Source organism: Triticum urartu, chromosome 5A (genome assembly GCF_056163025.1).
Source record: "Triticum urartu cultivar PI428250 chromosome 5A, HENAU_Tu73, whole genome shotgun sequence".
NCBI lineage: Eukaryota > Viridiplantae > Streptophyta > Magnoliopsida > Poales > Poaceae > Triticum > Triticum urartu.
Window position 1 is genome coordinate 73937912 of NC_141877.1, and position 14164 is coordinate 73952075.

Here is a 14164-nt window from a genome sequence, read left to right on the forward strand (position 1 = left end):
TCGTGGGTTGAAGTCTCCATCAACGTGGATGTAGGATAGCACCACCTATCCGAACCACGGGAAAAACATCTGTGTCTCCAATTGCGTTTGAATTCTCCAAACCCTTCCCTTTACATTCTTGCAAGTTGCATGCTTTACATTCCGCTGCTCATATACTCTTTGCATGCTTGCTTGATATGTATTGTGTATGTTGAAATTGTGCCTAAAACTCCACTCAAACTGAAAAAGATTAAAAAATTGCAACTTCAGCACTGAGTGTGTAATCACCCCCCCTCTAGGCACACCTACTTCTAGATCCTACAGCGCTGCCCCGTCCCCCTCTTCCCCGAGCACCATGCTGACCTCGGCCTCGCCCCTCCCCCTTCCTCTCATGGCCGGCTCCGCCGCCGCGGGCTCTTGGGAAGGAGGGACGCGCTGTCGAGTAGAGACCCTCGCCGCCACCGTCGAAGGGCCGACACCCCCTCTCGCCATGGCAGATGGAAGAATGGAGCCGAGGTGGAAGGAGAGGAATGGTGAAAGATTGTGGGATGCCATCCCCGTCCCCCTTATTATAAAGGGGCGGGGTCGGGGCTCAGCCGCCCCACTCCGCCAATCCGGCCATCGAGGGCGCAGGGAATAGGGACCGACCGGTTGCTCCAATCAGCGACGACCCGGTTTCCCGCCTTGTTATTTAAGGTCTGTGCTCCCCCCCCCCCCCCCCGCGCATGTCTGCCGCTAGCCACCTCGGGGGGCACGGGGGACACGTGGCGAGCAAGCAGAAATCAAGGGGACGGGTGAGGCGACCGTTCTCCACCCCGTGATAGCGGGGTGTGGGCGCCTTGAAGACCACGACCCAATTCCACTCAGTAAATGAGCCGCGCCTCTGCGTTTTCCTCTTTTTATGGGGAAGGCACGAGCCGCCTCTTTACCACGATGTGACGCATGCGTGCGGAAACCGCCCCACGCGTGATCCCCATGTCACGCATGACCCCCCCTACGTCGCACGTTCAACGCGGGTCGTGGGGAAGCGCAGCGGATGGAAAAGTTACTGCAGTAAAAATCCGTCCCGCCTTCCCGCGCACCTGTCGGCGTTCTGGGAACGGGGGTCCCCAGACCTGCCTGCCTGGAGCCCACGGCGTGGCCAAGCAGCAGGCCGTACGGCCCATCTTCACCAACAAAGCATCCAAGACCCTTCCGAGGGTCCAAGCCTCATGAGGCGGACGACGCAAGACCTCCTCCCGAGTGGCTCTCGTGAGGGGCGGAGATATCAAGGCAGGGCAAACCTCACGAGGCTCTCGTGACGTAAGCCATGACGATCGATACCAGGCGGGCGCTAGCGGGCAGTGTCCTTGTTTCCTCTTTGGTGCAAAGGGGGCAAGTGCAGCCGCGTAGTACAGAGGCATCAGGCAAAGGTTGCCATTTCGGTGCAACAAGACCAAGACCATGGACTGCAAGACGGAGGTCATCGTGGAGCCGAAGACGGCGTCACCACCAGAGCTTTGTGCAGGTGAAGACTACTTTTGTCAAGATGGCTCGTACTAGCTGTCCCCCTTTGAATTTGCCGCCGTTGTTGGCTCCCTTCCCGCTTGATATTTGGGAAGAGGACCAGGGCCTCTATAAATAGGACTAGCCACCACAGTAGAGAAAAAGGCTCATCAGACCCCGAGATACACACAAGTCCGAAAGCACAAGAACACCTCAACCTCAGGAGGCTGTTCTTCCCCTTGTATTGTTCATCATCAGCCCAAGAGGCAATCCACCACCTCCACACTCGAGTACGGTACTACACCATAACGGTGGCCCGAACCAGTATAAACCCCGTATCTTTCTGTGTTGTGAGTTCGTTGAGTTTGTCCGCAAGATCTTAGCGAGCTAGAGCGTAGATCGGTAGGAGGGGAAGACTTCGTGCGCACCCTAGTGTTTGAACCTTAAGGGTTAGCTGGAGCCCCACATCTGACATTTGGCGCGCCTAGTAGGGGTGCGCCGGTGCTTCTCTCCACCAACCAGCGCCCCGTGCCGCCGCACTACGCTCCCATGGCAGGTGCCTCGCCACCAACCTCTATGGTCAACACCAGTAGCAGGGAGTCTGGGTACTGAGCCCTGGCCCCTGCTCTGCGGCGAGTACAGTGGCCGGCCAAGTTCACGCCAGAGATGCCGCCGCGTTACGATGGCGCGGCAGACTCGGCGTTGTTCCTGCTAGCATACGAGGAGGCCGTCCTTGAAGTTGGAGGTGACGACAAGATCATGGCAAACTTGTTCTCCCTGGCCCTAGCCAGCGAGCCGTGCTCTTGGCTGCTCAACCTCCCAGGATCCAGAGTGACGTCCTGGGGGGACTCCGCGACCTCTTCACTGCGTGCTACGCGGCGCCGGCACACCACGCAGTCACGACACTTCTGGGTGGCTCCCAAGCACCTCCTTCAGATCGCCACATCAAGCCTTTCTTCCGTCAGATTGGGGCAGTCTGCAAGCGCCCGGGGGCTCCGCCGGGTTGGGCTGAGGCGGAGGCCGACCTCACCTTCGACTCAGAAGACCACCCCGGCTCCACCGCCGGCTCAGGGACGCTCTTGATGCTCTGCACGCCCACCATCTGCAACGTGGCCATCACCAAGACCCTCGTCGATGGCGGCGCTGGCCTCTACTTACTCTCCGTGGAAGCCTTCAGCCTTCTTCATGTGCCGCTCGAACGGCTCGGCCTCAGCAAGCCCTTCACAGGAGTGGGTGGTGGGGCTGCTCACCCTCTGGGGCAGATCCGCCTCCCTGTCACCTTTGGCACGCGAGACAACTATCGCATCGAGCTGGTAGACTTTGACATCGCCCGCATCGGTCTCCCATACAATGCCATCCTCGGGTACCCGGCTCTCGCTCTGTTCATGGTGGCAACTCACCCAGACTACAACCTCATCAAGATGCCAGGGAGCAAGGGCGTCCACACCATCAAGGGGAACACTAAGGAGGCCGTGACGGCGCTCAGGCTCGCCTTCAAGACCGCGACAGCAGCGCAGCTAGCCGGCACCGGTGCGCCCGAGGCCAAGGAGACCGCGCCCAGCAAGAAAAAGCAGTTGTTCACCCAAGACAAGGCGGAGACCAAGCAGGTGCCGGTCAACGAGGGCGGGTCTTCAGGAGCCACCTTCACCATAGGAACCGGCCTTGACCCGGGACAAGAAGAAGCTTTGCTGAGGTGTTTGCACGCAAACAAGGAGATATTCGCGTGGGAGCCCAATCAACTGGTAGGGGTCTCGAGATAGGTAATCCAACATCATCTAAGGGTGTGCCCCAACGTACGCCCCGTGAAGTAGCGAGCAAGACGGCAGTCCACTGAGAAGCAGGCCTTCATCGTCCAAGAGACACACAAGCTGGAGGCGGCGGGTACCATCCGAGAAGTTCGATACCCCGAATGGCTGGCGAACCCCGTTGTAGTACCGAAGAAAGGTGGGAAGGAACAGATGTGCGTCGACTTCACCAACCTCAACAAAGCCTGCCCCCAAGATCTGTTCCCCCTTCTCCGCATCGATCAAATCGTCGAGTCCACCGCCGAGTGCGATTTGTTGTCTTTCTTGGATGCGTTCTCTGGATACCATCAGATCAAGATGGCTGTGGAGGATGTGGAGAAGACGGCCTTCTTGACACCATGTGGGGTGTACTTCTACACTTGCATGCCTTTCGGCCTTCGCAACGCGGGCACAACCTTTAAGCAGCTGATGCACATCGCCTTGGGGCAGCAGCGCGGCTGGAACACAGAGGCCTACGTTGATGACATAGTGGTCAAATCTCGCGAGGCGAGGACGTTGATTCAAGACTTGGAGGAGACCTTTGAGAGTTTGCGCCTGGTGAACTTGAGGCATAACCCAGAGAAGTGTGTGTTTGGTGTCCCCTCTGGCAAGCTGCTAGGGTTTCTCGTATCCCACAGAGGGATCGAGGCGAACCCGGAGAAGATCAAGGCCATCGAAGACATGAGCCCACCACAGACCCTCAAGGAGATGCAAAAGCTGGCAGGACGGGTGACTGCGTTAGGGCGTTTCATCTCTAAGCTAGGCGAGCGCGTCTTACCCTTCTTTAAGCTCATGAAGAAGAAAGGCCCCTTCGAGTGGATCCCGGAGGCCGACTGGGCCTTCCAAGACCTCAAGAAATACCTCACCAGCCCCCCGGTGATGGTGGCACCATGGCCTCTCGAGCCTCTGGTACTCTACCTCACCGCCACCCCGTATTCCGCCAGCGCGGCGCTGGTGGTGGTTCGGGAGGAGCGCAAAGACAAGGGTGTGCCGCACCAAGCCAGAGCTGATGCAGCGCGGGGTCAGGAAGGCACACCAGGGCCATCAGTGGCGGAAGATCAAGCTCGACAGGGCAACGTCGCGGAAACTCCTGAGGATGGCCAAGTCTCAGGAAACCCTCCACCTCAGGATACGCCACAATCTCCACAAGACCTCAGCCTCATCGGTGTGCCAGCCCTCGCCGAGCACCCGGTGTACTTATCAGCACCGTACTGCGGGACGCAAGGGCACGCTACCCCATGCCGCAAAAGCTCCTGCTCGCACTTCTGGTGGCCTCGCGCAAGCTGCGGCACTACTTCCAGGGCACCCCATCAAGGTCATCTCGTCTTACCCATTGGAGAGGGTACTCAGGAGCCCAAACTCATCCGAAAGGGTCTCTGAATGGAACATCGAGCTGCAAGCATTCCAGCTGGAGTTCAGCAACACCAGGGTCATGAAGGGAGCCGCACTCGCCAATTTTGTGGCAGAATGGACAGATGCCCCGGCTCTTGAGGAAGGAGAAGACCGGTCCACCTCCCTAGGAAGTGAGGCGCCAGACGAATGGGTCATGTATTTTGATGGCGCCTTTGCGCACCAGGGCACGGGGGCTGGAGCAGTGCTCATCTCGCCCACTCAGGACAAGCTTTACTACGCCGTGCAACTCTGCTTCCAGCACGTCGAGAAGGTCTCCAACAATATCACAGAATACGAAGGCCTCATAGCCGGCCTAAAGGCTGCGGCGGCTATGGGGGTGATGCGCCTTACCGTCAAGGGTGACTCGCAGCTCCTCGTCAACTTCTCCAACAAAGTGTATGAGCCAAAGGACGAGCACATGGAGGCCTACCTTGCGGAGGTGCGAAAGATGGAAAAGCAGTTCGCAGGCTTGGATCTGCAGCACGTGCCCCAGGGCACCAACAAGGAAGCCGACGACATCGCCAAGAGAGCATCCAAGCGGCAACCGCAAGAGCCCGGCGTCTTCGAAGAGCGTCTCTTCAAGCCGTTAGCTACGCCACTTCTTTCAAGCACGACTCAGTCTTGGGAGGAGCTCCCACAGCCCCCGGCCACGGGAGCCCCAGCTTGCGGCCCAACCTCAGGGGCTCGGCTACTCTTGGTGCTCGATCCCTAGGAGGAGTGCTCGACCAAGGGGTTCAAGGAGTACGTGATGCACGGGACACTGCCGGAGAAGGAAGAAGACACGGAGTGCGTGGCCCGACAGGCCACGGCATACTGCATTCAAGACGGCGAGTTGTACAGGAAACGGCTGAACGATGTCACGTTGCGCTGCATCTCCAGCGATCAAGGGAGGGAGCTGCTGATTGACATACACGGCGGGGACTGTGGACATCACTCATCATCACGGACCCTCGTCGGCAGGGACTTCCGCAGCGGATTCTATTGGCCCACAGCACTCAACGATGCAGCCGAGCTGGTGAAGTCCTGCGAAGCTTGCCAATTCCATGCCAAGCAAATCCATCAGCCTGCTCAGGGCCTCCAAACCATCCCGCTCATGTGGTCGTTCGCGGTCTGGGGGCTAGACATCCTAGGCCCGTTCCCACGAGCACCAGGGGGCTACCGTTATCTCTACATCACCATCGACAACTTCACCAAGTGGGTGGAAGTGGAAGCCGTCCGGACCATCCCAGCGGGCTCTGCTGTCAAGTTCATCAAGGGCCTCGTGAGCCGCTTCGGGGTCCCCAACCGTATCATCACAGATAACAGCTCACAGTTTACTAGTAACCTCTTTAAAACCTATTGTGCTAACCTTGGAACGCAGATCTGCTACGCTTTGGTGGCCCACCCCAGGAGCAATGGTCAGGCTGAGCGCGCCAACGCTGACGTCCTGAGGGGCCTCAAGACCAGGACCTTCAAGAAGAAGCTGGAGGCCTACGGCAGGGGCTGGCACGACGAGCTCTAGTCCGTGTTGTGGTCCATCCGCACCACCTCTACCAAGCCATTGGGAAAGACTCCGTTCTTCCTCGTCTACGGAGCTGAAGCAGTCCTCCGTCAATAGGTCAAGCATCGCTTCGCCCGGGTCCTGGCGTTTGACGAAACGTAGCAGGACACCATGCGGGGGATGGATCTCGTGCTGCGGGAGGAACGTCGTTGCGAAGCTGCATTAAGGGCGGAAAGGTACCAGCAAGTGCTGCGGCGTTACCACTGCCGCAACATTCGCTCCAGGACGCTCGAGACGGGTGACCTGGTCCTGAGGCGGGTCCTCTCCAGGGAAGGGTTGCACAAGCTCTCACCCATGTGGGAGGGCCCATTTAGGGTCGTCCACATCTCCAGGCCTGGCGCCGTCCGCCTGGAGACGCAAGAGGGGACACCTATCCAAAACACTTGGAACATCTAGCACCTCCGGAAGTTCGACCCATGAAGCAAGGCCCAGAGCCTATGAAGTAAGGCCCAGAGCCTGTGAAGCAAGGCCCAGAGCCTGTGAAGAAAGGCCCAGAGCCTGTGAAGAAAGGCCCAGAGCCTGTGAAGAAGGCCCGGTGCCAGTGAAGAATCGCCGCACGTGACACTCTCATGTAATAATGAGTTGGGGATGTACACGCCCCGGAGTCTCAGGAGCGCCGGCCTCAGGCCCTGGGGCTCCCTCCCACGCCTAGTGGACAGCACTTAGCTCCGCGCTGGTGAGAAGGCTTGAAGACTAGATTAGGTGCCGGACGCGGCTTTTCATTTGGTTTCCGCAGTTGGCTCGTTTCTCCTTAACCAAAGTTTGGCTTTGGCGTTCCTTGCTGATTTGGTTCCTTCGCCTTTTACCACGTTTTTCGGCTCTGGTTTGCTCATGATCTCTCTCTCGCATACCTCGCGAGGGGGCTAGGCAGGTGCCCTCACGAGCATTTTTCTTCTGTCCTCCTTCTCGCGAGTCACCCTTGTTCGAGCCTGGAAGCTGGTGCATCTCTCCTAATCCGTGCCCCTCGGGTACCGCGATGCAAAGCGCCAAGTCAAGGTTTGGGTGAACGGAAAATCCTCTAGCGCACCCCCTAACAATTTTTTGCAGTTTTTGAGCAAACACGGTCATCTCGTGAAGGAAAGGGCATCCCAAACGTGCCAGGTTAGGTTATCTTTGCGCAAAATAACAACACAGCATGGGAATAACACGCACGTTGCATTAACCAAGAACCATAGTTCGATACACGCCCCTCTGGGCCCATGCTGGTTTCATTTTCTGATGCAGGAAAAAAGGAAAAAATCTAAACAAAGCGGCGTTTCAGCAATCCACGGAGGCAGGCCCTTTGCGACACCCCGAGCCTAGCCAGACCCCTCCTCACGCTTCACGGAGGCACGGCGACAAGATGACCCGCTGCCTCCTTCGAAGCAAGTGCGGCGGCGCGGTGGCTGGTCGTAGCAACCACTGCTGGAGCTGTCACTGGAGGAAGAGCCGCAGTAGCTGGAAGAGGCACGGTCGCCGTCGAGGGCAGGCTCACACTCATCCTCGTCACGACCGTCACCAAGGCCGAGCACCTCCTCACCGTCGTTCGTCTCGGGGCAGCACCCAGCGCGGCGACCATCTTCCCTGAACACCCTCACATAGAGGGTCGACCCACTGTCATACTTGAAGTGGAGCGTGCACCGCCTGCCCAGGCCATGCGCGCGGGCGAACGTCTGCCAGCCACGGGCCAGGGCTATGGTGCCCGCGGCGGAAGTCTCGATAGCGACCCAGGAGGCCTTGCTGCAACAACTATCCACCTGCAACCAGAGCCCGCCTGGACTAGGGGCCGGCAGTTCATCGACAAGGAAGCGCAGAAGCTGGAGCTAGTTGCCGGCCGGGTTCTCCGACCGGAAAACGAACTGCAGCGACACCTCGCTGAATGGAAGCGCGGGCGGGGAGGCCGTGCCACCATCGCGCGCCTCCCCTCCTCAGCTGGACCGACATGGTTGGGACGGGCCCCTCCGCGTGCCGTGGCGCCACCTCGATGGTGGTCCACGGCGGGGGTCGCAGCGTGCTTGCGCGGACGGCCGCGGCCATGCTTGGGCGCCGGGGAACCGGGGCCCTCGCGAGGGGCCTTCCCCTTCTCGGCGGCAGAGAACTTCCTTCGTGGCGCCATCGGAAGCACTAGAAGCAATGAAGCAAAGAAGAAGCAAGCAAGCGAGGAAGAGATGGGCAACGGGGGCTCCGCCCCCCTCCCCATTTATAACAAGAGAAGACCAACCGGCGTCTCCCACGATCGCAGGTAATGATGGTTTCCCTTGCATGTCGCAGGGACTTGTCAAGTCGTGCAGTCGTCGAGGCCGCGTGGGGAAGCGGAGACGCCCATATACAATCAACCTCCATGCGTCAACCGAGGTTGCGAGCTTTTGGGGCCCGTGGTGCTCCGAAGTTGACCCTTGGCTTCGCCGCGAAGCCAAGCCCGAGCGCACCTTGGGCCCGGGGGCTGCTGTTGGCGTTCTGGGAACGGGGGTCCCCAGACCTACCTGCCTGCGGCCCACAGCGCGGCCAAGCAGTAGGCCGTATGGCCCATCTTCACCAACAAAGCATCCAAGACCCTCACGAGGGTCCAAGCCTCGCGAGGTGGACGACGCAAGACCTCCTCCCGAGCAGCCTAGTCAGGCAGGCTCGCGAGGGGCGGAAATATCAAGGCAGGGCAAACCTCACGAGGCTCTCGTGACGTAAGCCATGACGATCGACACCAGGTGGGTGCCGGGCGGGCGCCAATGCGCGCAGCGTCCTTGTTTCCTCTTTGGTGCAAAGGGGGCAAGCGCAGCCGTGGAGTACCGAGGCATCAGGCAAAGGTTGCCATTTTGGTGCAACAAGACCAAGACCATGGATTGCAAGACGGAGGTCATCGTGGAGCCCAAGACGGCGTCACCACCAGAGCTTTTTGCAGGCGAAGACTACTTTTGTCAGGATGGCTCGTACTAGGTGTCCCCCTTTGAATTTGCCCGCCGTTGTTGGCTCCCTTCCCACACGATATTTGGGAAGAGGACCAGGGCCTCTATAAATAGTACTAGCCACCACAGTAGAGAAAAAGGCTCATCAGACCCCGAGATACACACAAGTCCGAAAGCACAAGAACACCTCAACCTCAGGAGGTTGTTCTTCCCCTTGTATTGTTCATCATCAGCCCAAGAGGCAACCCAACACCACCACACTAGAGTAGGGTATTACACCACAACGGTGGCCCGAACTAGTATAAACCCCGTGTCTTTCCGTGTTGTGAGTTTGTTGAGTTCGTCCGCAAGATCATAGCGAGCTAGAGCGTAGATCGGTAGGAGGGAAAGACTCCGCGCGCACCCTAGTGTTCGATCCTTGAGGGTTAGCCGGAGCCCCACATCCGACAGCACCATTCTGGGCCTAGCTTAATAACGCGTCGCGCTTATGTGTGGCCCAGGCCCGGGGACTCCTGTCAGTGTACAAAAGTAGGGGCTCTCCTTTTGCACCCCTTTACTTGTGCACGGGCAGTCAGAGCCGTGCCCACGGCCGCACTGAGCAGGGCAGAGGAGGGATGCCGGAGCGCAAGACAGCCAGAGCAACGCCAAGACTAGGGGCGCAAAGAGAGCAAGAGGGAGAGGGGGACTCCCCCGGCAAGATCCTTGCCGGGGCAACTTGCCTGACGCCAGCAGAGCGTGCCACCCTTGAGCCCAAGGGTTTTCGACGCCATCAGCCACATCAAAACCAAGGCTCGGGAGGCACCTCCATGATGGCATGCAGATCTTTGTGGAGATCATAAATACACAAGATCAGATGAGAACCAGAACACGATGATCCTTGGCGAGATCCTTGCCAAGGAAACCCACGAGACCCTCGGCAAGATCCTTGCCGGGGACGACCGCGATGCCACGGCAAGACCCTTGCCGGGCCCCCGGTAAGACCCTTGCCAAGGACATCTGCGGGGCCGTAGCCAGGCCCACGTCTGCCAAGACTCCATCGCCGCTCCCATGCAGCTGCTAGCTCAACCAGTTGGGCAGACGTCCGCGTGGCAGCATGCGGCCTCCACACCGACTCAGCAAGCACCTACGTGGTGGCATGCAGATCTTCGTGAAGGCTCCGCCATCACGCCAGCCCAGCAGCCAGCCAACGTGGCGCTACAACACCTCGTCAGCTCGGACGCACGTCGGAGCCAGGCGAGGCGGCGACAACTGGGACGACCTTCCTTGCCGTCCCCGATAAAGCAAGAGGGGCACGTCGGTAGCGCATTAAATGTGTTTCTCCAACGGTGCCAGAGGATAGACTCAGCCACTGTACACCTTTCCACCTCCTGTGTGCCACTGTGGTGACCCGTTTTTCTATAAAAGGAGGCCCGAGGCGTACTGGAGGAGGATTCGGATCTTTGGAACTAGAGACACACCATAGCTATTTCAAGAACTCAAGAACACTCAAATATACATCAAAGAAAACTAGGGTATTACGTGTCTCTGTGGCCCGAACATGGGTAAACGATCCTTGTGCTGACCACCAGCTCCACTCCTTGCACAACCCCTCGTCCGCAGACTGTAGAAGGGATCCTAGTGATCCCATAGGTGTCGTTTCCCACCAACAGCGCCAGTTCTGAATAAGGGACCGTGTCCGATGACACTTTGCACGCTAGTTTTTTGGATAAAGCGATTCCAAATTTTTGGCTTCCGCGGAAATATCTACCTCCCCGCCCCCTCCCCTTACCAAAAGACACATTTCCCCTCTTTCCGCCTTCCTTTCCAAGTTGAAACCTTCACTCGTTGCTTTCAGCACCGCCGCCTCCTCGCCGGCGACCCTCCTTCACGCTCCTCGGCCTCGCCTATCCAGGTAGGTAATCCACACCCGATCCCCATCCTCCTCCTCCTTCCACATCCCACATGCCCCTACCGCCAGCGCGAGCGCGACACGTTCCACCCAAATCACCGACCCCTCCACCAAATAAGCGCCGGCCTAAGCCATGGTGCACGCAGTATAGCCAGGACCTCAAGGAGCATTTGGTAGCGGAGAAGCAAATCGCGGCTGCATGCGCGGATGAGGTCGCGATGGCTGCCATTCGTGCCGACCCCCAGATCTTGAAGGAGCACCTTGCCATTTGCTAGCTATGCCGGTTTTGCATGCTCGGTTTACCCGTTGCGTGTGCTGCTCCTGCCTTTCCTTCACAAATTCTAGTGAATTATGCTATCTAATTTTACCATGCAATCTGTTGCTCTAGTGTATATGTTCTATATGTTGTGTATTGTGGTGCTCACCTATTAACTATTTTGTTAATTAGTTGTCGTCTTTAGTTAACTGTTTGGTTCAATTCTGCAAATGTGATGTTCAATTCTTCAGGCTGCAATTTTGTATTGTCTTCCATGTGAGAAATAAATCGAATTTATCTTTAGAAAATTGTGGGTGCATTCTGTTATTGTATACCATGTGAGGAATAAATTGAATTTGGTTGTAGTAAATACATGAGAAACAAATACAATTGCTACAATTGGGTGTAGTTAACTATTTGGTTAACTGTCTGATCTTCTATTAGGAGTATGTTATATTGTGCAATGTGGTGCTCAGTTAATGTTTGGTTCATTTGTTGTGGTGTTTAGTTAACTACTTGGTTCAATGTTATATTGTGCAATGTGGTGCTCAGTTAATGTTTGGTTCATTTGTTGTGGTGTTTAGTCAACTGCTTCGTTCAATTCTGCAATGCGATGTCCAATTGTCATGGGTAGAATTTTGTATTGTTGTGCATGCGAGGAATAAATCTAATTTGGCTGCACTTAATACATGAGAAACATATAAAAGTGCTATATTTCCTAGTTCTTAATCATGCATGGTTTTGATAAATGGGTTTTCCCTGTGGCTTGAATTAATCTGATGAATCTGCAATGTGATTATTTTTCATCAACATATTTTACTGATAGCATGTGGACCCTTACTTAACCTGATGACTAACTAACTTATATGTGTTGCAGGGAAACAATGGGAAGCACTGAGGTTTACAATTGAGGTTAGCACGTGCACGGTTCGTTGTCTAATAGCACATTATTGTGCAATTGCAGGAACCATTCTAATATTTAGGTTTTAAACAATTTGGTCTTGCACATGTATGTCCTGTTGTCACAGTTTTGACCCACTGTTCGACCCTTTTTGCATATGGGGAAATGAGTTGTCCAGGAATATCAGTCAAGTCAAGAAACTCAGAATATTGTTAGGATAAAGAAATTAGCGACAAAAAACAACAAGATCTTTGTCTGCACAATGAAGAAGACATCAGTTCACTACAGGATGGTACTAACTATTATACCTTGCCTTTTTTATTCATTTGCCCCATTTCCAATATAGAGAAGATATTTGTGCACATCCTTGTTTTTAGGCCTTTCCAAAGCAGTTCACTGATGATAACCTCTGAAACCACCTGTATGGTCAGGAGGCGAGGAAGGTATTCATACAACACCCACGGTTCAATATTGAAGTGTTCCTGAAGAGGACGAAGGAGGGACGGTCAATCATCCATAGGCACTGGCCTAAAGTTAAAAAGACCTTCAACATCAATGAAGGCTCAATATTCGCCCTCTGCTTCAGCAGTTTTCAAGATGAGAAGCATTTGTCTATGTACCGTCTATGATGCTAATTTCGAAAGGTTATAGATGTTGCATGTGAAACTTGGTCCTGGTGTAGGTGTGTAATGGGGTAGCTGAGTGCTGAAGCTATATGATGTTGTACTCTGATGTATTTCAATTATGAAAATGAAATATGTTGTGTGCTTAATATGAACTGTCAATTAGATTAAGAAATGGATTATGAATAATCGGATAATTAGCTTGCTAATTGGGTTTTGCTATTGCAAACGGTTGTTAAAAAATACCATGGGCGATGACCTCACGCAATGCACACAGTTTCTAGGAATAAACCGTGTTGGATCAATGAACAATCACACACGACTTTCTCTTGAAAATTGTTTGTGTTAGGCCACCTTGCACAAACGTTTACCACATGAAAATTGTGTGTGATGGACAACCTTTGCCACACAGTTTCTTCCACGGACCGTGTGTGATATATTCAATAACGCAAGCGATTTAACGGGAAAAATTGTGTGTCATGTACTTGCGAACAGAAACGTTTTCCTTTGAGCGACTGTGTGGGATGTACATATGAACGGAAATGTTTAGCGGGGACTGACTATGTGGGATGTACTTGCGACCGGAAACAATTTTTCCGTATAATTGTATTTTTAGCTCTACTATATGTATTTCCGTATTTGAGCGCTCGCCGGTTGCACACGACCTCATTTTGCCGAACGTGTGTACCAGGAGGGCATATTCCCGACGGTTTCTGGGTCATGTGGGAAGGACCCCCCTATCGCCTACACTCACTTGGCGACGGTTCCAGATGCCGTCGCAGAAAGGGGTTTTAAACCGTTTGTTTAGGAGCTCGTTGTAGTAGTGATGTGTAAAGTGTAAACTAAGCACAAGGTGTTTGAACTAATTAGAAGCAATGCAAAGCTAGACGAGACCAATATCACTCTGCCAAATTAAAAGGGTGGCCTCATAAATGATTGGACCAAATTAGACGCAATACATGGCAACAGGCTAGAAATAATATGCAATATGCAATGAATAAAGGTGTCTCATCGTAAGTGATTGATGCGGCATACAGAAGAGCGGTAGTTTCATCTAAGAACATGGTTAACAGATAGATGTAGTATGTACCAAAAATAGGAAGGCATGACATATTGACATGTATAATGTGTAAACTAAGAAGATGCAATTTACCCTAATTAGAAGCATTACAAGCTAGACACCGTATGCAACATGCAACCACATATCACACTGCAAAGTTAGAGCAAGCACCTGTGATGGTGGTGTAGGGGAAATGCGGTCTCCAAGTACAGAGCTATGTTCAGTATCTTCACTTAGACTTGATGTTTCTTGAGAATCATGTGGGGAGGATGAAACTGCACTCTTTATAAGAGTAGCTCGTCTCATACTAATCCACGGGCGTGACTGTCTCATCATACGTGATAGATGCAGGATACACAAGAAGAGTAGTTTGATGT

At 54.6% G+C, this 14164-nt stretch overlaps 1 protein-coding gene across 1 annotated transcript; it reads left to right on the forward strand.

Moving 5' to 3' along the window:
* Nucleotides 1–2546: 2546 nt before the first annotated feature.
* On the forward strand, nt 2547–3224 carry LOC147970317 (uncharacterized). Its single transcript, XM_087523395.1, has 2 exons — nt 2547–2802; nt 2869–3224. The coding sequence occupies exons 1-2, from the start codon at nt 2547–2549 to the stop codon at nt 3222–3224; spliced, it is 612 nt and encodes a 203-aa protein (XP_087379521.1).
* The last annotated feature ends 10940 nt before the right edge of the window (nt 3225–14164 follow it).